This window comes from Taeniopygia guttata, chromosome 19 (genome assembly GCF_048771995.1).
Source record: "Taeniopygia guttata chromosome 19, bTaeGut7.mat, whole genome shotgun sequence".
Classification (NCBI taxonomy): Eukaryota; Metazoa; Chordata; class Aves; order Passeriformes; family Estrildidae; genus Taeniopygia; species Taeniopygia guttata.
This window is the reverse complement of record NC_133044.1, coordinates 5,677,139-5,698,836: the sequence shown is the minus strand read 5'-3', so window position 1 is coordinate 5,698,836 and position 21,698 is coordinate 5,677,139. Positions and strand designations below refer to the sequence as shown.

Genomic DNA, 21,698 nt, shown 5'->3' with positions numbered 1-21,698 from the left:
CTAACACACATGCTGGAAGTTGATTGATACTGTAGCTCAAGGTGTTGAGGGCAAGAATGATTCCCTCTGTGCTCCCTGCCAGTCCAGTGACTCCGAGGAGAACCCGGTGCTGGGCAGGAAGGCCTCCCTGTCTGACCTGACGAGCGTCGGGGACATCAGCGCGCTCTCCGTGCGCCAGCTGAAGGAAATCCTCGCCCGCAACTTCGTCAACTACAAAGGCTGCTGTGAGAAGTGGGAGCTGCTGGAGAGGGTCACTCGCCTCTACAGAGAGAAGGACCTTCAACATCTAGGTGAGAGACTTAGTGTGAAAAACGCCTATCACTTGGTTTTTAAAAATTTTAAAAGTTTAATAATAATAAAATGATTATAAAAATAGTAATACAGTTAGAGTAATAAAATTTAGAGTTAGGACAACTACAAGACAATAAAAAGCAAAGAATTATGGATGTCCAGATGCTCTCGGATGCTAAGTCACAAAAAGCATCCCTTGTGAACAAAGGAATAACCTTAAAAGCAATAGCCTGTTGCATATTCATATATCTCATACATGATGCATAAATTCCTTGCAAATTAAGAACTTTTCTGGTTTTTGTCAACTTCTCCTTAATCCTGTTGGTTCCACAAAGATGGAGAAGAGGTGGAAGAATTTTTGTCTTTTCTGATAAGGAGGCTGTAACTTTTTATGGGCCCCCTTCGCTGACATCTCTGTGTGAAGAGTTTCTTGATTATCTCATCTTCCTGCTTGAGCTTGTAACAAATCCTATATCACAGAGTTTCTATTTTAACATTATGTTGTAACCTAAACCTACATTTAATACACTACGTAAGAGAATTAATACAGCATAACTTTCTAACATTACACATATAATATTCATTGTAACATTTGCAAAAAGCCAATAATAAAATATGCATTTTTCACACTTAGCAAATGTGGGCCTGTTTTCCAGCTTTAGCCTTTTATGGACAGCTCTACAAGGAAATAGAACTTACCTGACATTTCTGGTGCAGCAGAGTGAGGAGGAAGGAGGGAGTGTTTTGTACAGAGCGAAAGGAGCTGAGCTCTGCTCACCAGTCCTTGTTGTTGTTTGAGGAGAGAGTTCTGGGAGCCCTGCAGCAGCAGCACAAGGGCTGTGCATGCCCCCAGCACTGGGCACTGCCTCACGCTCACACCAGCTGGTGGGTGGCTGGACATGACTGGATATGCTGAGCTCTTATCTCTTGGCTTGTGGTACCTGGCAAAGCCAGCAGGGAAATGCCCTGCCCAGGCAGGAAACTGCCAGCAAAGAGCAGCTGGGAGATTCAGGGCATGTGCTCAGAGCAGTGGCTGCCAGGGCTGCCCAGCTGTGGGTAGCTGGGGTTTCACTCTCTCACCACCAGAATGTTCCTGGGCCTGCACAGGTCCGTCTGAGGGGGACAGAGATGAGCAGAGAAGATATCTAGCTTGATTTTCCAGGTGCCAGTTTGCACTTTGAGGGGATTTCTTAGAAAATACACATATTTGTAAATTACTTACATGAGAAACTTACTTTAACACTTTGATTTCACACATTTGTTTCTCAGTGCTGTCCAAAGTAGTGTTGTTTTCTTAAACACATCTCTCCAGGCTTTGTCTTCTATGGATGATCCAAGATTTAAGACAGCAATTTTGGGGTTACATTCTCTCATTATCTTGTGCTTTTGATGCAATATATCCTTCTCCCTCACTCACTCTGTGTCTGTGTTCAATCACTTGGTGATTGTGTAGCAGCAGAGGAACTGGCAGAGGGCTGCTGCAGGTGCAGCACTGGGAAGCCAAACTCTGCACACATTCCAAGGCTGTCTTAAAAATTGAGACATCCCTTTGGATCCCTTATCTGTGGGAAGCTTTAACAGTTCTGTAAGCTCAGTATTGGAGAAAGTTCTTGTCAGTTGTTGAACCTGTCCTGATCAGAGCCCAGCCTGAACCTCCCATGGTGATCAGCAAAAAGCAGTTTTGGTTTAGCAACTCCCTCGAGGTTTTCAGCCTCTGCCTGGTAACACTTCTCTCCCAGCTTTTCAGATTCTCACTAAATCCCTCTCTTCTTCTGTTGCAGTTTTGGACACTGATGATCAAACTGGTGAGTGAGATCCTTAATCATGGAGTTGTTTATTGGGAAAAACCCTCTAAGATCCAGTCCAACCAGAACTGCCTAAACCATGTCCCCAAATGCCACATCCACATGGCTTTTAACCCCCCCAGCCCCCAGGGTTGTTTATGCCACCACTGCCCTGAGCAGCCTGTTCCAGAGCTTGCAAATGAGTATCAGGAAAAATTGCTGTCTGAACCTCCCTGGCACAGCTTGAGGTCATTCCCTCTTGTGCTATTACTTGGGAAGAGACCCATGTTGCTTCATTTGCCTCATCACTGAGAATCTCAGTGGTATTTGTTTCCATCTCACAGAATTCACTGTGTAAAAGCTGCAACTTCTGCTCCTTGGCAGCCGATGGAGCAGCCACAAGGGGAATTCCTTTGCACACCTTTTCCCTTGGGGAATCCCTTCAGCAGAGCCAACTGGGATGGCACCAACCCCTCACACCTCCCTCTGTCTGACCCCTCCGTGCTCTCCTGTCCCCTCAGGTGGTGCTGGGCCCCCCAGCACCGAGGACAACCTGTGCAGGATCTGCATGGATGCTCCCATCGACTGCGTGCTGCTGGAGTGTGGGCACATGGTGACGTGCACCAAGTGCGGGAAGCGCATGAGCGAGTGCCCCATCTGCCGCCAGTACGTCATCAGGGCCGTGCACGTCTTCAGGACATAGAGGTGGCTCTGGGCTCGGGGCTGCTGTGCCTTAAAGCCTCAGTGCTCCTGGGGAAAGGGAAACATCCCTGCCACAGCTGCCTTGGAGATCAGCTGCAGGAGAGGCAAGCAGGAAGCCTGGGGAAAAGTGCTCTGCTCAAGCCATGCCCGACTCTGCTCATCCCACCATCGTGCTTTACACCACAGTGCCTGGACTCCTTGGAGCTCATTGCCAGCAATCATTAACCACCTCCATCCTAGGAAAATTTGAGGACAGATGGATGCCCAGCTTTCCACCAGGAAGATCAGCTCCAGAGGCTTTGTATTTATCTCTGAATAATAAAAGTGAACTGGGGTCTCAAAAAGTGTCCTTTGTTTTGCTGCTCAGGCTATGCCCAGCAACAACTCGATTTTCAAAGATTAAAATGTTACTGTGCTTGTTAATTGTACTTTTATTTTTAATTTAATGTAAAATTGTTATGCTTGCAGGACAGGCAGACCATCCCTGCTTTCCCTAATTCCAGCCTAGTGCAATTGTGGAAAAATGTGTAATTTTATATCAAGGTTGTCTTTGTACTATTTGAAAACTGTTGGGGAGGGAGGCTGGGAAGGCTCAGCCTTGCTCTGTGTGCTGGGTTTTTGTTTCTGTGCCAGAGGGAGGGTTCTGGTTTGATTTTGTCGACTTTGACTTCACAGCACGTGCCAGAGGTGGGGCTCAAACTGAACTGCCCTCACTGAGGGAGCCACGAATCCAAGGCTTGAGTCTTCCCCAGGGTTTAGTGAGGACTCCACTGCTACACAATCATATTTAAGTGCAGGTGACTTTGTCTTTTTTTAGAAGGGACTCATGGAAGAAAGCCTTTGTGTCCCTTGGATCCAGGAGCCATCTCCACTGCAGATCAGCTTGCCCGTCCTCCCCAGGACTGTTTTACAGTTCTGTTACCTTCCACTGCTTATCAAAAGCAGTTTTGTCCTTTCTGCTGGTGAGGTGAGGGTGGGGAGAGGCTGTGGCCTGATCCCTGCCAGCTCTCCTGGGCAGTGTGTTTGGCTGGAAGAGGTTTGCTAGAGCAGTCTGGCAGTTCTTGCAGGAGGTGACTGTAACTGTGTGTTTTCCCCTCAGTGGCCTGCAGGCAGTCAGGGCTTCAGGGCTGGTTGAGCATCCTGCTGCCCTCAGTGTCCACAGGACTGTCCCCTCGCTGCAGGGCAGCTGAGGCTGAGCTGTCCTGGCTGCTCTGGGGACAGGGGATGGCTCCATGTTCAGCTGGCTGCCAGCAGGGAACAGCACAAACTCCCCTCACAGCTCCTGGGCACTGCAGTGCAGCTGCAGGGACAGCAGCAGAGCTCCTGTGCAGCGGCAAGGATGCCAACAGTGCATTCAGCTGCTGTGCTCTGCACAGGGCAGTTCCAGGAGCAGCCAGTGCAGGGATTTGCTCTGGGCACTGCAGCCAAAACAGGGCCAGGATGAGAAATCCAGGGCTGGGGAGGCAGCAGGAGAGCGCCAGGGATTTCTCACTGAGGTGCTCCCAGAACTCCACAAAACTGCAGCAGCTGCTGCATTGACCGAACTCGGCATTCTGAGTTGTACCTCTGTCCCAGGCCAGGCTGTTCTGTAATCTCTGATTTAAGGTTTAACAGATCCAGCATGAGAACAAACTGAACAAGTCAGAGCAGCACGACAGAGAGAAGGGCAGGTAGAAAGTGACTGCTGGCTCTGGAGAGCACAGGGACCTTGAAGAGCTGCAGGAATGAATACACAACGTGCTCAAAGCCTCTTTTAGGAAATCCACTGTGAAAATTCATGCTGTCGTATTTTTCAATGAACTCAGGGCTGGGGGAGTTTAGCAGGAAGATGATTCCCCTATGGATAGATGTACTTTTCCTTGTATAGGGTAGGCTTAATTTTCTACAGCAATTAAATCAAGCTGCAGATCAATGCCTGAAATTTTAGGGATGAGAAGATCCACCCACCCTGTGACTTCAAAATGTGCTTTGTGAATGGAGGACTCTTGTTTCACGTATAAAAATGGATTCTCTTATGGATATGAGTGAGTTGTTTTTAAAGGAAAATGAAAACCTGGAGGAAACTGATTAATGATCCAAAGGAATATAATGTTCTGAACTAATAAAGTAAATGGAAATATTTATGTGCTTTATGTACACTGTACATTGTTTAAAGACTTTAAAACTTAATGTTCTACTTGAAAGGGCATGTTATTCACTGTTAAATTCTCTGGTACTATGACAGTTCAACTTACTAGTTTTGGTACAGAAGTCTGGTTTATAATTTTATAATAAAGTTGAATTGTGATTTAGTTAACTTTGTTTCTGACTCTGTTACAAGCAGAGATCCTACAGCTACTGCTGAACCTCAGCCAGAAATTGGGATTCCAGGTGCTGAAATGCTGTTAGTGGGGGGGTACAGAAGAGGTGGAGGAGAAAAAAATTGCCTGACAACACAAATGACCTTGGCACCACAGGCAAGAGTCCCATGGAGCTGCTGCTCTCTTTTCCTGAGCAGGAAGAGAAGAACCTTTGGAAAATGAGTCCTGACAGCAAAGAAGAAGCTGCTTCAGTTTTATTTATCTATAAAAATACCCAAATTTTAAAAACCCAAGGAGACTAAACCAGCACCTGGATACAGGCAGCAGTCTACAGTACGGGCAGGAAAATGGGATTCAGCAGTGACATTTCTTCAGACAACTTTTTTAATTCATTCCATAGGGCTGCTCTGGCTCTTTGTAGCTACTTCTGAGGGCACTGCCTGTCTATCCACATCTGCATGGAGGGATCTCCCCATTCCCTGGCCCAGCTGCTCAGTGCTAGCACGGGGCCAGCAGCCTGCGCTTGCGGATGCACTCCCAGATCCACCTGGCAGTCACCCGCTGGGCCCCGGGGCTGCCAGCAGTGTCCCCAAGCACGTGGGTGGCCGAGGCCGTGTCCCCCTCACACACCAGGTCCCCGTCGAAGGCGATGAAGTAGCGGCGGATTCGGTCAAAGTCCTTCACCGAGGGCGCCAGGTAGAGCCTCACCCCCGTGAAAATGTCCAGCAGCGGCTGCTGAGGGGGAAGGAGAAACAGAGCTCGGGCAAAGCATTCCTTGGAATGAAGTGGGCATTCCTTGGAATGAACTGGACATTCCTTGGAATGAAGTGGACATTCCTTGGAATGAAGTGGACATTCCTTGGAATGGAAATGGACAGGCATTCCTTGGAATGGGAGTGAACAGACCACAACTGCCCCAGCCGCCCCCCACCCTGCTGTGGGTGCTGTCTGTACCTTCTTCCCGTTGTCCTCCATCTCAGATGCTTTTCTCTTCTCCCCTCGTTTCTCCTCGGATTTTTGAGGGGATCCAATGATTCCTTTGCTGTCTAAAAACAGAAATTTGGCTCGTGCACGTGCTCTGTCCAGATGCTGGTTGTGTATGAATGTTGGGGGAAAGAGTAAAGAGTGGAAGGGAAAAGTTTCCTCCCCTTTTTCTGGAAATTCCATGAATTACTGTCACTAGTGAGACACATTTTTGTACTGCCCCATTCCCAGGCTGCTGCTGCCACCTCCCCTCCGTGCTGTCACCACTCTATGAAACTGCTCAGCAATCTGCTTCATGTTCCAGCTCAATTCACCAGGAAATCACCTCCAGCCACGTTTCCTTTAATCCACATGAATCCCATCCAAATCAAATTAAATACTGGCTCATGGCCAACAAGCTCTAACCAAAGGGCTGTGACCTGCAGACATGGGAGCAGTGAACACCAACCTGAACAGCATCATCAGAGCTGTTTCCATCCCTCTTTTCCCAATCCCAGGACATCTCAGAGCTGTGGCTACTAAATTCATACAGGGCCAAACCGAGGATCTGAACAGCTTTGACCATTAACCCTGAGATCCACATGAAAGGTGGGACCATCAAGTCTCTGACAGAAGGCAAAGACCCAGAGCCAGCCTGCCCCAAGCACAGAGAACTCCTTCCTGAAAGCACCATCATCTTACCTTCTTCCTTCTGGGCTTTTGCAGGTGACTTGCTTGGGGGACTCTTAATACTGCTGTGAGGTGTGGAAGACCTGGAATTCCCATCATTCTCTCCACTGCTGCCAGCTGTGGATTCATCTTCCTCCCCAGCTGTAACACTGAAATCAGCCTTCTCCTTGGAGAGCTGGTACAGCTCCTGCCCAGAGAAACAGCCCTGATCACATCTGACACGGGACACGAGCTGTGATGCACGGACTGCTCTGGTGTTCTCCTCCCTGAAGTGTTTGCTCAAAAGCCTTTCTTCCTGCACCTCTCTGCAGTCATTTTCCTGTCACCTCTGTCCCAGCTCCCTGCATTCCACCCCTCTCTGGCATTAAGGGAGGAGCAAAAGCCACATCCACATCATTTGCAACAGAGCAAGAGCCTGAAGGATGAGCAGGGCCCATCTGCAGAGGGGTCTGCTCCTCTCTCCTCCCCATGGGGATCCTGGCAGGCTCTGGGAGCTGCATCGCTCCTGCTTTCCATGGCACAGCAGCCCTGGCAGCTGCTGCCAGCCCCAAACTGCAGCAGCTCCCCCGAGCACAGAGCTCCCCAGCTTTCCCACTGCCAGGGCTGGCTGCAGCCCAGGGGTCCTGGCTGGTGCCACTTGGTCCCTGTGCCCCAGGATACCCACAGACACTTCCCAAATGCCTCTCCCAGTCTCAGCAAGTGCTGAGAAACTGAGTGAGTATGACGAGAACAAAGGTCAGTCACCATCCTTGGACGTATTTAAAAAAAGCCTGGATGTGGCACTCAGTGGCCTGGTTTAATTGCTGGGGAGGTGTTAGGTCACAGGTTGGCCTTGATGCTCTCAAAAGGTCTTTTCCAACTGAGTTCATGCTGTAATTCTGTGGTCACCTCTGAGGAAGGCAATTCCTCACCCTGCCACAAGAGCTGATGGAAACAACTGCCCACAGAGACTTCTCTGACAGGGCACAACACCACAACAGCTCAAGGGACCTGGGAGGCCTCCAGCAGAACAACCCAGCCCAAGCCTGGCATGAAGGGAAACCAGAAGGTGCCGTGACAGGCAGCAGTGATTTGTGATTTGTCTGAAGCTGCAGGGCCCCGTGCTGACCCACCTTGAGCTGCTGCAGGTTGGTGGCAGTCTGCCAGTCCTTGTCGTCGCGGATGCGGGTGCAGCGCGGGAAGCGGATGGAGATCCCGTCCGCAGTGTGCGCCTCGGCCTTGGAGAACTCGGCCCCCGTGATCTCCCACACCGGCGCTTTCTGCACACACAGGGGGAAACCACGTCACCCCCGTGTCCTCCCTCTCAGGAGCCAGCTCAAAGTGCCTCACCCCACTCACTCTCCTCCCCAGCACGGCTCCATGTACACAAAGTGACCTTGCTGGTCACCCTCTTTATTCAAACCTACTTTTCCTCCAAGCCAGGATCCTTCACTAAGCCAATTTCTAAGTGATACCTTCTCCTTCAGGCATACAGAGCATACTGACACACTCCCTACAACAACAGCAACTTGTGGGTTGTAGTTTCAACCCTTTTAAGTCAGATTTAAGAAACCCTTTGTGTTTTAACCCTTTTCAGTCAGATTTCTTATATCTCAAATTTAAAGCAAGCTCACTTCTGGAAGGGATTTAATGCACAAGAATATTTCCCAAAACTGCTGCAGGTGTCATTTCTTCATGAAGCTCTTAGCCTCAAATGCACCTGCAAGATTGAGAGATAAAAACTTGTGCTTAATTTCCCATTCCAAGTATGAAGATTTATTTTGTAACAGAGACAACTTCTAAGTTGTCCTTCTAAAGGATTTATAGAGGATTGCAGAATAAGGGCTGGGAAATGTTAAATGATTATGAGAGCACTTACCTTTGGATCTGGGACAATGAAGTCTGGGTAGTAGATTTTGTTAATTTTTAGCCACCTTGGAATTTTACTAGGATCCTATTAATTAAAAGCACAAAATTCAAATCATTGACACTTATCATCATATATAAACCTAACTCTACAAAAGAAGCTGCTTAAACACAACCTAGAAGTAGATCAGCATAGAGGTATTACATTGCCTTTGCATGGATGGAATTTGCACTGATCTGCAGCCATTTCTTTCATCTAGAAAATCACAAGTATTGCCTGAAACACAGCCCTCAACTCCTGTAATTTTGTGTGTGAAACAAGAAGTTGATCCAATTGTGATTAATGTAAAACTACCCTTTTTTTTTTTAAAGATTCTACAACCTTGATGCAAATGGCCTTCAGGATGTCAAGGTGATATTAAAATTCAGCTCTCTGTTTATTTGTCCAGCCTTGGAAAGCAAGATAAACCACTGACAGAAATCTTAACTCCAACCCCAGGTTATGGAGCCACCAGACCAGAGCCTGACTGAGCATTTCCCTCCCACAGCCCCATCTAGTGACTGCCTTTGCCAATCACAACGTGCCAAAAAATCCAGATAAAAAATTGCCATCTTCCCAACAAAACCTCATCCTAGCAGGAAACAGATGGTGCCTGGCTTCCCACTGAGTGTCTGGGTACAGATCCCAGGCAGTGCCTCCTCCAGGAGCTGGCTGCTCTAACACCTCACTTGTGTCAAGTGCTTGATGTGCTTCAACTCTGATTCATTCCTGGCAGGGCACCTCCACCCTGCAGTGAAGCAGCACCTCGAGGGCAGCTGAGCATCCCTGGGCTCCCCCCTCTCACCTTGCTGATCTTCACCATGTCCAGCTCTGTCTGCAGACGTGCCAGGGTGGCATCATCGTGGCCACCAGCGCACTTGGTCACCGTGCACCACTTCTCAGTCTTGGGGTCGTAGCAGCCCATGAGGAAGATGGACATCATCCCACCTGCACAGGGACAGCAAGGTTCACACCTTGCACAGGACAAGCCACAGCTTTTCTGAGCCAAAACCCTTTTGTATCTTTGGGAGTCAAAGGGGCCTGGGCTTGTGATGGTTGCAGGGCCGCTCACAAAGCTGAACAGAGCCTCTGCACTGTGCAACAGCCCAGCCCAACACCTCCAGCCCTGCTGTGCCAAGCAGCCCACAGCAAAGGCACAGCAAGGACATGATGGGCTGCAGCTGGTAACCACTGCTCCAGCCACCCTCATTCTGGAGTTCTGGGACAGGAAAACCTTGGGAGTTCCTGGAACAGACAGATCTCTGACTTAAGCCACCTCCAGACCTACCTTTACTGCCTTGTCCATAGAAAGCCCCCAGCACCACCAGGTCAGCAGTGTCAGCCATTGCTCCCTCGTTGAGATAATCCTTCTTCACCTTCAGCCAGTGGCGTTTCCCTGGCTCGTAATTACCCTGTGCAAAGGAAGGCAGAGCCCCCTCAGAGAGATCCCCTGGTGGGCAGCAGCTTCTCAGACTGCCCTGCCCTTTACCCAGCTCAGCAGCTCCTGAGCACAACAGGAGGAGCAGCTTGGACTGGATGTCAGCACTGAGAGGAGCCCAGAGATGTTTCCAGAATGCTCAGTGTGTGATGCTGACTCTGTTGTCATTCCCAAACTCCCAGCTGACAGCAGTACAGAGTGAAGGGGAACTTGCCTTTATATCCTTCAGCACCAGCCCTTCCAGCCCCTCCCGGATGACCCGGGTGATCATGTCTGCCAGATCTGCAGCTTTCTGCAAAGGAGAGGGATCATGGTTAGCCCAGGACTGTAAAAAGGGCTGAGCTCTTCAGGCTTTGTGTTTGGAGCAGTGGTGCACAAAACCCAGAGCAACTGCAGAGAGAGGAAGAGGTACTTTCACAATGGTTTTACAAAAGGGATCCTGTACATGTTCTCTTTGCTGCACACCCAGTGACTAAGCTGGGAATATGTCCCCAGAAGAGAAGGTTTGTCTGGTTAAAAAACACCCCCCAGAGACATGGTTGCCCCACTGGCTGTGTCCCAGTACGTCCCAAACCATATTTGCTCAGCCAGCAGTGCCTGCTTCCTTCCCCATCCAACTGCCTTGGGACCTACGAACCTTCTGCCCAAAATGTCCAAGCATTCTCCACCAAAGCCAAGGTGCCACAGAAATCAGCAGCAATGGGGAAAAATAATGGGACATCAGGCTTGTGCAGAATTAAAGGAAAATCCCAGCATGCTGCTGCCTAAATGTAGGATTTAGCAGCCAGGATGTCTCAAGGCTGTGTGGCACTTGAAGCTATCAGTTTGGGAAGTGGCACAGTCTGGCTCCCTTCAATCAGGCTCAGTCACAGCTCTGCACTGAGTGACAGCAGGATTTAACTCCTAACAGGGTCAGAGTGACAGCGGCTAAAATCATTAACAAGCCATAAAACCTGAAGTATGCAAGTTAGGATTATACTGAAGGGGCTGGGGCCAGGAAAAGATGGGAATACAATGCTGGCTCAAGAAGTCTTGCACACCGAGCAGAAGGAGAACCATTTTGCCAGGGTGAATTTGCAGAGTTAATCATAAAAAAGCCAAGTGCTGGAGGAGCAGGGTGAGGGTTGTAGGGACACACTGGACTCACTGTGACATGTTTCATCTCTGAGAACAGGATCCTGTTGGGGATCTCCACCATGTTGTCGTGGAGGAACTTGCGCCGTTCACACAGGGGCCTAGAACAGGGCATGGACAGTGAGGGACAAGCAGCAATCCAACAGGAACATTGAAAAAACCCATTAAAGTCATTAAATCATTCACCCTAGAGAGCTCCAGAGAGGACAACTAGCTCTTACTTTCCTCCAGGAAGTGAAAGAATGGCAATTCCAATGATAACAGTGTGTTTAGAGGATGTGAGATGAGCAGCTGAGATGCAGCTCATCCCAGTGTTTTGGAGAGCAAGAGGAGCTCCAGAGAAAAACTCCTTGGCACAGCAAGGTCCCTCCCATGCTGCCCTGATTTCCCAGTGAGTGGCCAGTCTGACAGCCCAGGGGAACCGGTCTGTCTGCATTAGTGGGGTTTTCCAGCCAGTTCATCCCAGGAAACCAGCCCAGGCACTCTCCCCTGCCAGCCACACCTGTCCATCAGGCTGATGTCATTGAAGTAGATGCAGTCAAACACAAAGAGGCAAACGTTGGCATCCTGGAAAGCAGCTTTCTGAAATACAATTAACAGGATTCTGCAGTCACAGCAAACAGTTTTAGCAAATTAATGAAATGATGGATTTTTATCTCTGTAACAGTTTAGGTATGATAAGCTTATGCCTCTTCTAAAAGAAGCATTCTGAGAATTAAGATTTTATACTGAATGTGTCCAAGCACAAGCTAAGAACATAAAAAAGTGTTCATTTCCTAGGAATGGAAAATAATCCTAAAAATATTAATGGTCTTGGGCAACGAAACATCTGTGCAAAAAACCCCACATTTCTACACAAAGCAGATTAATGACTACTTTTAACTTAAGCACTTATAGATTAATTTTCATTTTCCTGTCCTTTTCCTCGCCCCCATTCAGTCTAGACACAAGCACTACATAACATTTGTATGGAATAATCACTGCATCCCTGTGGTCTCCCAGGCTGCCATACTTTGCTCAAGCCATGAGAAACAATGACAGAATTGCAAGATTTTCCAAAGATTTTTTTAATATTACGGTAATAGTAATTTAAAATTAGTATTTTAATATTAATACCTTGAAATTAAGTTCTGTTAATATCCTGCCAGTGACCAGGTTAATAGCAAATCTACTGTATTAGAGCAGTAGCTTTTCAATATCAGCCTTCTCAAAAATCTTTTTTTCCCCAGATGCTCTAACAAGCATCAGAGCTCTGAAATTATCCTGTGATAACAGATTGTGTTGAAGTCAGCAGAGTAACAGCCTCCAAACACAAAAAACATTTTTATTTAATTTATTTTTTACCTTGTGCACACCAAGAGTCCCAAAAGGAAGTGGCTTGCCAGTTTTATTGTCAATCAGGAGAACTTCTGAATCCAGAATCATACTTTGCCCACCAGGGAAAGCCTGCGGGATGAAATCCTTAAAATGGGCTACCTTGGGAAAAGAAAAAAACAAAATACAAAAAAACTGGCTGAAGAGAGGGATTCACTCCAATGCAGGTGTTTTCTCCACAAGTATATGAGGCACATGTGGCACATCTGCACTTCTGTGGTACCCACAGCAGTTTACAAATAGAAAAATGAGGCTTTAATAAACAGAACCAGGTCACCCAACCGGCACCAAGGCTCCCAAACTGCAGTGTACAGAGAAGATTCTACAGCAGACAGATGAAATTTAATTCCAAGCTCCTAACATGCATCAGAATTAAATGATTACAGTTTTAAGCGTTGCTTTTCCACATCCATATATATTAGGAATGAGAAGGAAACTATAGAAGGAGACAATTGGGAATGCAGTGGGGGAGCTGGCAGAAGGGGTGGTCAGTGCCCAGGTGCTTACTTTGTGGGGGAGCACAGGCTTGAGGCTCCTGCTGAAGTAGCTGAAGTGATCCCCGTTCTTGTGCACCTGCACGCGCTCGCCGTCGTACTTGATCTCGGCGTACATCCCGTTGGGACACTTCTTCATGGCGTACTCGATGGACTTGCAGGCCTCAGCCTGGGCACAGAGAGGGCCAAAACCCAGTGACACATGGAAAATAAAGCTACTCTTACCCGAGTTCATGAATGAGCTACAATGGATCCCCTTGTAGAGCTTTTTGTCCAGAACCTCTGTCAGCAAGTCCAAGTTTTCCTTAATAATTCACTTACTAATATCTGCATATGCCCAGATAATTACAGCTTTTCAGTGCTTATCCCCTCCAAATGCTTTAAACTGAGCCTTCTGTAGGAGTGTGCTCAGCGCAGAAGTAATTATTTAACTCTGCTTTGTTCACACAAAAAGCCAGACCTATTTGAATCTTTAATCCACTGGAAAGCTTAGACTCTTTCCAGAGAAAGGATCAACTTCTGCAATGACAACAAATACAAAAGACTGAGAGCAAGGGACGGTATTAGCTTGGCAGTGGCACTGAAGGTGCAGGTACTGAGTGTATCAGATATTTGGGCTGGTGGTAGGAGATGCTTTCTAAGCTGGCATTAAACAGCAGCGAGCCCTGCAGAGCCAGCACACACTGCACAGCCACTGCCCTGGCTCCTGATGCTCCCAGCTGGGAGTCTCTGCCAGGAGGAGCCCAACCTACCAGCATGGGCTGCACTGGGGTCATGAGCGAGGCCTGCACGCTCAGGGTCCTCTTCAGCCCCGGCACCTTCTCTGCCTCCTGCTGGTTCTGCAGCACCCGCTCCACCACGTCCTGCAGGTTCCGCGAGGCCTTGAACGCCTCGTAGGCGTTGGGGTCCAGAGCGTCCAACCTGCAGCACAGAGAGGGGAGCACTGATCAGCCTCAGGGCTGCTGCTGCTGCTGCTGCCTCAGGAAATGGGCACTTCTGCGTCGCTGTCACTTACACGTGCTTTGCTCCAGCATTCATTTTCAAGTCATGCTTAATTAGCCTGATGATGCACTTCAGGTCGTTGCCTGTACACCTGAGGAAGAGAAGATTCAGCAAAGTTGTCAGATGAACTTTCCAGCTGAAAAGAAGAGACTCATCCAGATCTCTTTAAAAAAAGGCCCTCCCTTTGTAGAGGGTTTAACCAATCATGTTAATAGTGACACCTTAGAGGCACAAGGGAATATCCAAAAAGCTTTCTAGCATCTTGATGCCAACATTAATTCTGCCTCAGTGTTGATGTACCTTCCAAAATTTAATTAATCAATGCATCAAGAGTAAGTGATCAGAAAATCCTCAGCCTCAAATCAACACAAATTGAGCCAGACCAAAAATCTTTGTCTGAACTACTACTTGAAGGCTTTTCCCAACACGCTTAAGAACAGCAACTTAATTAACAGCTAAGCACCATTAGGGTGTTACTGCAAATCACTTGTTTGATTGAAGTGTCCTGACAGGCAGGGACAAAGTTCTCTAGCATGATCAAGAGCCATAAATGCTCTCCACTGCTGTCAAGGTGTCTCAATCACACCACTAACAGCAGCTTACAGATGCTAATTAAGTTCAGTGGCGGCTCATGATTAATTTTTCACCTACTCCAGCTTGTAGAGAACCACTCCAGTGCTTGGGCAAACATTCAGAGGCTGGTTCCTTCCCTCACCTGCGACTGATCTGCTGCAGGACACTCTGCTGGTCATCCTCCTTGGTGAGCTTGGACAGCTGGATGAGGAACTCATCGACCTCCTGGATGGTCAGGAGGCTCTTGGCTGCTGGAGGACAGGTCTTGCTCTGCTCGAAGAAGATCCGTATGGTCTCAGAAACATCTCCCTGTCTCCAAAAACAACACCAGGGTGTGGATGAGAGCCATGGACAGAGAATGGGGGTGCTACTGGGGATTCTGCATGGTTCCAGTGAGGATAAAGGATAGGAGTGATGCTGGGATTGCATGAAGAAATCAGAATCAAACACTTAAGGAAGCTGCCACGACACATAAAGCTGCTCAGCTGTTTAATTTGCCAAGAAAGGTAATTAAGAGTACCAGCATCATCTCATGGCTCTATTTTTCACTGCTGCAGCAGCATAGACCCTTTATTTCCTCGGGATGAATCCACTTGTAAATCCAAGGACATGGGACATGCTAGTGACGTCACTAGAAGGCAGCACACAGCAAGGCAATGAACAGAGATGAAAGAATTACTTTTTTTATCTAATTCACCCCTTTTCTGCACCTTGCAGTGAATCAGGGAGTGCACAGTCAATCACCAGCTCCTGTGCATAGGGACTCAATGCACAACTGAGCACCTGCAATTGTAGCAGCTTAATTGTATTAACCACCTGCAGCTGCCAGTGACAGGTCTGTTAATTGAATCCCAGGTTTTGATATGTGATGGTACAAAAAGAGTAATATAACTCAGTTCTGTAGCAATGTGCCAGACAAAGGAGTTTAGACAAACAGATCCAGCCCACCTCGCCTAGATAATTTTAGTCTTGCTTTCTAAAGCTTTGCCAGATGAATTCTTATCCTGCTTTCCATTCAAACATGGTTTTCTACAGGTTCCAGATGGCAGAAAATGCTATGAAAACTGCTAAAGCCAAGGAAAACCCAAATAAATCACCAGCTCCCATTCTAACAGTCAAGCTAAGGAGTAAAAAACCTAAACCATTACAGAATTTCAATACAGAATAAGCAAACAGCTGAACAGCAGAAATTAAGAGAGCTGCTCTCTGCACTCACCTGCTCCAGGTCCCGGACCATTTCTTCCTGGTTGCAGTTAAAAATCCTGCTGAACAGCTTTACAATCTGCTTATCATTCAAGTTGTAAACTATTTTAATGACACCTGGTAACAGCATCTTAATGGTCAGGTATACATCACCATGAAAACCATCTGGAAAAAAAACAAAACCACATTATAGCAGTGACGATTTATTTTCATGTCCAGGCTCTTGTCGGTTATGTCCAAACCCTGGGGATAAAACCCACAGTTGGAGCTTGGAATTCTTAGGGAAAATAGCCACAATTTGCCTCTAAATCTGATCTCAGCACTAAATTTGGCACCTACAGCACCTGACTGAGTCATTTTTGTCTGAATTTACTATTCAAGGAGTTCACTTTTCAAAGATTACCACCACAGTTCAGAAATCACCACAGCACAAGGCTAGCACCACACAACAGATCTGAATTTCCCCTTTCCTTTAGAGATCAACCTTTGAAGCTGATTCTGAGAGAGCTGAGAATTCCCAGCTGGAGCCATACCTCCTGCAGATCCCTTCCTGAGGAAGTCCTGGATGATCTGAGTTTTCACATTGTAGCTTGGCTTTTCAGCCACCATGGCGCAGAGCTTGCGGAATTCCCGCAGCAGGCAGTCCTTGTGCTTGGGATCACACCTGGCTGCAGACAGGCTGGGCTTCTGGGCAGGGTTTGCAGGGGCATCTTCTGAATTCTTTGGCTTAGCTGCATCAAACACACTACAAGTTGTTTTTTTAACAACACGGAGCAAATGTTGAAATTTTCTCTGCCTCGCAAGCTGGGAACAATCCCAGTGTGCTGGCGAAGCTTCAGAGCTAAAATTTATGACTTTTATAAAACCTTGCAACTATTTTTACCCTTCACATCACACCAGAATTTCCTAGATCTTAGTTCTACCAGAAAAATATGGCTAAATCACGGTGAAAATTAATTTCTCCTTCCAGATGCCTCTGTTTTAGTGATTTTTTTTCTACTTTATAGGTTTTTAGCCTTCAAAGCAAGACACTTCTCTAAGGTAATTTCTAAAATTGGGGAATACATCCCCATCCTCTCGAGATGATGTCTTTGGCTCTGCTGTGGCTCCAGGTGGGTGTCAGGTCAGTCAGAGCTCACAGATGGGACTGTCCTGCTGGCAGCTGCTCCTCAGGACAAGTTTTCTTTTCCACGAACACAACTGAGAACTCCTCAGCAGTTTTTTTTCCAGATTTTGAGCTCCACATGGGACAACTTTAGCCTATGTCTTCAGTTTGGCTGCAATGAGCCAGTCAGCCTGACAATGTGGGTCATGGCAGAACCTTGTTTCCTTCGGAAAAGTAGAAATCCAAACATCTTTCAAGATGTTCTTTCAAGACTGACAGCCTAAGAAAGCACTGACAAACCAGAATTAAAAACCCCTAAATCATCTGTAAATAAAAACCTACTGATCTGAGCCAAGATGAAACACCTCCTGATGCTGAGATTAAAATAAATTAATTTCCCAGAACCAGTTTCTTAATTCTTACCACTGAATCCAGAGAATTTCTTTGGTGGATCTTTTGTGGTCAGCTGTCCTGTGGCAGTGAGTTTTGCCTGCACTATCACCTTTTTCTTTGGGGTACCTCCAGTCTTGGAATTGGCTTCTGGAAAGCAGAAAGGGTCAAAGAGGCAGTCAGGAATAATCTCATACATCCCTCGCCATATTATGTAGCTTACAAAGCAAAAAGCCTTAAAAGAAATGGGAATTGGAGGAGAAAAAAAAGGATGTTTTTCAAAGTTAGAAGAATATGTAATTTATTAAAGATCACAGAAAAATGTGGAAATGAAAATAACTGATGCTTCCCCATGGGTTTTATTTGCCTATTAATTAAATCACCTAAGCCTTATCCACAACCAGTTGTGACAAATGAACTGAGGAATGTCACTGCAGAAGTGACCATTTCTTCCCTTTCCTACACAGCTGAGGCAAGGATAGGAGCAGCACCACACACTTTGTCCCTAAGCCACACAAATAAATCCACGAGGATTTCATGGCAAAGGCACAGCTGGGTGACAACTGGTATAACTTGAAAATAAGGAGAAGAGTGACCCTGGCACTGCCTCGTGCCTCACCTGCTATGTACTTGTTGATTGTATCTTTCTCCTCATCCTGCAGCTCTTCCCACCCCTCCAAATCTGTGATATCTTCAATTTTCTTAGTAGTGGCCCGGGCTTTGTCCAGCTTCTCAAAGATGCACTTGACATGGTACCACTCCTTCATGTCCCCTCCGGACTCGGTGAAAGGATTGGGAACGATCTTCCCGATGCGCACCATCCCCTTCACGATCTTCTCCTTGCACTTCTTGCAGCCCGCGGTGCCTCGCTTGGCATAGTCCACGCAGTACCGCTGCTCTGCCATGGTCTCCGCGGCCGCGCAGGCCGAGCGCAGCGGGAACGGCAGCGGGGACGCGCCGGTAACTCCGCGCTGCTTCGGGGATGGCACAGGGACAGGCTGGAACAGCAGCTGCCACCAGCACCCGGGGCTGCCTCCGGCGGAGCAGGAGAACGCTGTGGCCAAGCGGAGCTGCGGGCGGGGGCAGAGCAGCGCTGCGGCCCTGCCGAGAGCGCGGGCGGCGTGTGACAGCGCCCCGCCGCCCGCGGGCATCCAGTCCGCGCTGAGGCTGCTGCGAGCGACACAGGCGACACTGAGCACCCCCTGCCCGCCGGGACCCGCTCGGCCAACCCAGCCCTCACACCCGCTCCGCAGCGGCCGCCATCGCCCCCGCTGCGCTGCCCCACAGCGCGGCCCCTCACGGCCCCCTCCTCGCTGCCAGGCCTCTCCCGCCACAGCCGAGCCCCGAGCCCGCTTTCCCGCCCTGCCCTCCCCGGCCCGACCACGGGCTCCCCCAGGCCGCCCTTCCGCCGCTCACTGAGCTCCTCACGGTGCCGCCATCCCGTCCGGACCCCCGGCTCGCCCCGAGCTCCTCAGGCCGGGGCCGCCGCCTCAGCCGCCGCCGGGACACGAGCGCGCCGGCCCGGCTTCCGTAGGGCCGCGCGCGCGCGCCGCGCCGGGCCCCGCCCCTTCCTGCCCGAGCGGCGGCCTAGGGGGCGGGCGGGCGCGCAGGCCACGCCCCGTCGGCCCTCATAGCCCCGCCCCCAGCACGCGCCGGGAGCGTTTTCCCGCCTCGGGCGCGGCTGAGGCGGCACCGGGAGCGCGCCCGGGGCAGGGAGGGTGAAACGAAAGATTTTCCAGAGATCACTTGAACTAACAAAATGAATGTATCAAGAATGAATGTATCAAAAATGAATGTATCATGTTTGTAGAATCATGTGTTGAATTTTAAGAAACCTCTGCACAAAAAGGCATAGGAAAGAAAAACAAAGATCTCTAAAGCTTCTTGCAAAAAGACAAATACCGGAAAGGACCAGGAATGCCAAGACTTCAGACAAGGAAGCACTCTGTCTCCAACATGTCAAGGATGATGAACTTATCCAGATAGGAGAGCAAAGGACCAAAAGCACAAGCGCAGAGGAGAAGAGTTCAAAAGTTCAATGCAGAGGAAGATGATGGTTATAGTTCAAAGACCACCAGGGACCCTCATAAAAGCCCCCACAAAAAAACTACGCCTGCCCAGAAGGGCGTGGACCTATTTAGCATGAGAAGCGAAGACAGGCGGGGCCAGGGGTTGAATATGCATAAAAAGTTGTGTAATGTATTGCAAATGGAACACCTTTGTGAATAAAGTTGGGGGGCAAACTTCAGCTTGGGGCACAAGATTTCGGAGAGTTATCTCACTTGTGCCAGGCGCCGACAATACATACCCACTTCATAACTACCTCGAGTTGTGGAGTCTATTTATTTATTCTGCATATCGCTTCAAGGGTCCGTGCCCCGAGGTGGCACCGGGAGCGCGCCCGGGGCAGGGAGTGTCCGTGCCCTGAGGTGATGGGTGGTCCCCACCACAGGGCTGACTCCACTGTAGCACTGTCCCCTGCCCTGAGGTGATGATGAATTCCCAGCCTCCCAAAGTTGGCTTTTCCAGAGCACTGCACCAAGCTGAGGCAGGTATGAAGGGTGCCCTGTTCCTGGCTGAGGCACAATGGCTCACCAAGAGTGCTGTGCTGCATTAACAGCTTGGAGGTGCTGATGGATCACCTGGCCATAGAAGTGGTCCCTCCAAGAGTTCTAACACCATGTTTGTGCACTGAGCCACTGCCTTATCCCCATCCTCATGAAGCTGTTCCTTCAGGGGTGCTGTGCCATGCTGGTGCAAGTTTGAGATGCTGCCATGTCACCTGGGCCCTCAGTACCTGCACAGGACTGAAGTGCTGCCCTATAATCTCTTAAAATTGTCCTTTGCACTGTGTTTGTGCGGGTTTGAGGTGCTGCTGTACCACCGCAGGCTCCTGAGAACAGCCCTTTATCCCAGTACAGGTAAACACACACCTGCAGCCCAGCTGTTGGCTCTCTGCTGGTGGCAGCCACCCCTGTTCCTCTGATGGAAGTGCTGTTGTGCTGTGCCAGGAGGCTGCTGAGGAGGCTGGAATGGATGCAGTACACAGCTCCACTGGATTCCTGCCTTCATCCATGGAAAGGATGCTGTGTGGGTTGACATGGCCAAGTCTCTGACCTCAAAGGCAGAATATGAGACATAAGGTAGAGATTTTGCTTCCCCAGCCACATATCTGTCTTTTTGCTGGCCTCCAGCTGGTTGCAAAGCAAGCTACAGGCAGTCTTCTCCCCAGCACATCAAACAAACCACACTGTTGGGAGCTGGGAGTGAGTGTAACAATTGTGTCTGGTCACAAAATTGGGATAAAATCCGACATAGGCATTTCTGATCACTGGGATCTGGCTGTGAACAGAGAGCCTGCTTTCATTTGCAATATTTTACATTGCAATATTTACTCTCAGACAATGCATTCAATCCATAAGCTCAGGATGGAAATGCACTTTCCTGTCCCTCATGGCCCAGAAGTGGAGGAAACCCCAAAACCAGAGACAAACAAGCTCCTCCAACCAAATCCAACTGGGAGCTTTGAGTCACAAAAGAGGAATTGCAGAAGGATTCACAAAGGTCTTCCTGCTATGGACTTTATGTGGAAGACACCCAGACCACCACTCCAGATTTTTGTCTGAGTGCATTTGGATTGAAATTTTCATGTGTGACTTCAATGTGGTTTGATTTTTAGTAGTTCAGATTGCTTTGAGAAATGATTTACAGAACCAGCAGTGAGTGGGTGCAGGAACAGGGATTTTAGAGGGGAAGAAAACAAAACCCAGATGAAGATGAGGTGTTCAGATGCTGTGATGTGCAGTGCTCAGAGAGAGCTTGCTGGGAACACAGAGTTCATGGCACCATGGTGAGGTCTCCCATTCATTGTGAGCCTGGTGAAAGAGATGGAAAGGCAAGGGCTGACACTGCAGCACACCATGATCAGGTTTAAATAATATATAAAAATAAATAAGGCAGCTGAGCAACCTGGCAGTGGTGGGATTTGCTGCCCTAACTCTAAAAGTCAGCTAAATGAGCTAAACAGGCAGAGCCTTCAGCCAGCAGAGAAATGTTTCAGAGGCCTCAGTGAGGTGAGATGAATTGCTCCTGGCTCTTTTCAGCCTGCAGGGGGTTTGGATGGCAGCAGGGACAGGAGGGGAGTAGGAGGCTGCCCCTCTGCAGAGTGGTGCAGGGACTGGAGATTGATGGCCAGGCAGTGAGAGATGCAGCGAGCACAGGCAGGTGGCAGAAGGCTGCCATGAGAAACTGGGAGTTTTAGATAAATTTCCTCTCTGAGAAACACACACAAATGCTGGTTTTGGTTGTTTTGGAGAGGCCTGGGAACAACAGCAGCAAAGCTGGTGCACTCTTAATGCCAGCTTTCCTCC

The 21,698-nt window shown here is 48.7% G+C and overlaps 2 protein-coding genes across 11 annotated transcripts in view; one reads left to right on the top strand and one right to left on the bottom strand.

Moving 5' to 3' along the window:
* RFFL (ring finger and FYVE like domain containing E3 ubiquitin protein ligase) overlaps positions 1-5,073 on the top strand; it is a 30,034-nt gene extending 24,961 nt beyond the window's left edge. For 5 of the 7 annotated variants that reach the window (XM_072937224.1, XM_072937227.1, XM_072937226.1 and 2 more), the window contains 3 exons: positions 83-290; positions 2,031-2,096; positions 2,597-5,073. In XM_072937224.1, coding sequence (XP_072793325.1) covers positions 83-290; positions 2,031-2,096; positions 2,597-2,778 — 456 coding nt within the window. In that variant the 3' untranslated portion in view covers positions 2,779-5,073. The remainder of the gene's footprint in view (positions 1-82; positions 291-2,030; positions 2,097-2,596) is intronic. The other 2 variants (XM_030287794.4, XM_030287796.4) reach the window with 1 other exon arrangement.
* Positions 5,074-5,313: 240 nt separating this feature from the next.
* On the bottom strand, positions 5,314-18,899 carry LIG3 (DNA ligase 3). Of its 4 annotated transcripts, none has more exons than XM_030287792.4 (20): positions 18,745-18,899; positions 17,948-18,498; positions 17,362-17,478; positions 16,367-16,564; positions 15,847-15,998; positions 14,773-14,939; positions 14,071-14,148; positions 13,808-13,976; positions 13,069-13,224; positions 12,532-12,663; positions 11,690-11,769; positions 11,201-11,288; positions 10,268-10,345; positions 9,904-10,027; positions 9,421-9,563; positions 8,589-8,663; positions 7,843-7,989; positions 6,743-6,917; positions 6,032-6,123; positions 5,314-5,812 (listed from the first exon to the last, which is right to left on the bottom strand). In XM_030287792.4, exons 2-20 carry the CDS (start codon positions 18,477-18,479, stop codon positions 5,576-5,578), a joined length of 2,940 nt encoding a protein of 979 aa, XP_030143652.4. In that variant the 5' UTR covers positions 18,480-18,498; positions 18,745-18,899; the 3' UTR covers positions 5,314-5,575. The 4 variants fall into 4 exon arrangements, with proteins under 4 accessions (XP_030143652.4, XP_030143653.4, XP_072793323.1 ...); XM_030287793.4 differs by having other exon boundaries at positions 5,314-5,809; XM_072937222.1 differs by having other exon boundaries at positions 17,948-18,495; positions 18,745-18,888.
* Between the last annotated feature and the right edge of the window lie 2,799 nt (positions 18,900-21,698).

Coding starts and splice junctions, on each gene's coding strand:
- LIG3 (XM_030287792.4), bottom strand. CDS start 18,479: ATGCCCGCGGGCGGCGGGGCGCTGTCACACGCCGCCCGCGCTCTCGGC. Junction 9,564..9,903: donor CTATGGACAAGGCAGTAAAG/GTAGGTCTGGAG, acceptor GTCCCTGTGCAG/GTGGGATGATGTCCATCTTC. Junction 5,813..6,031: donor TGGAGGACAACGGGAAGAAG/GTACAGACAGCA, acceptor CTTCCCCCTCAG/CAGCCGCTGCTGGACATTTT.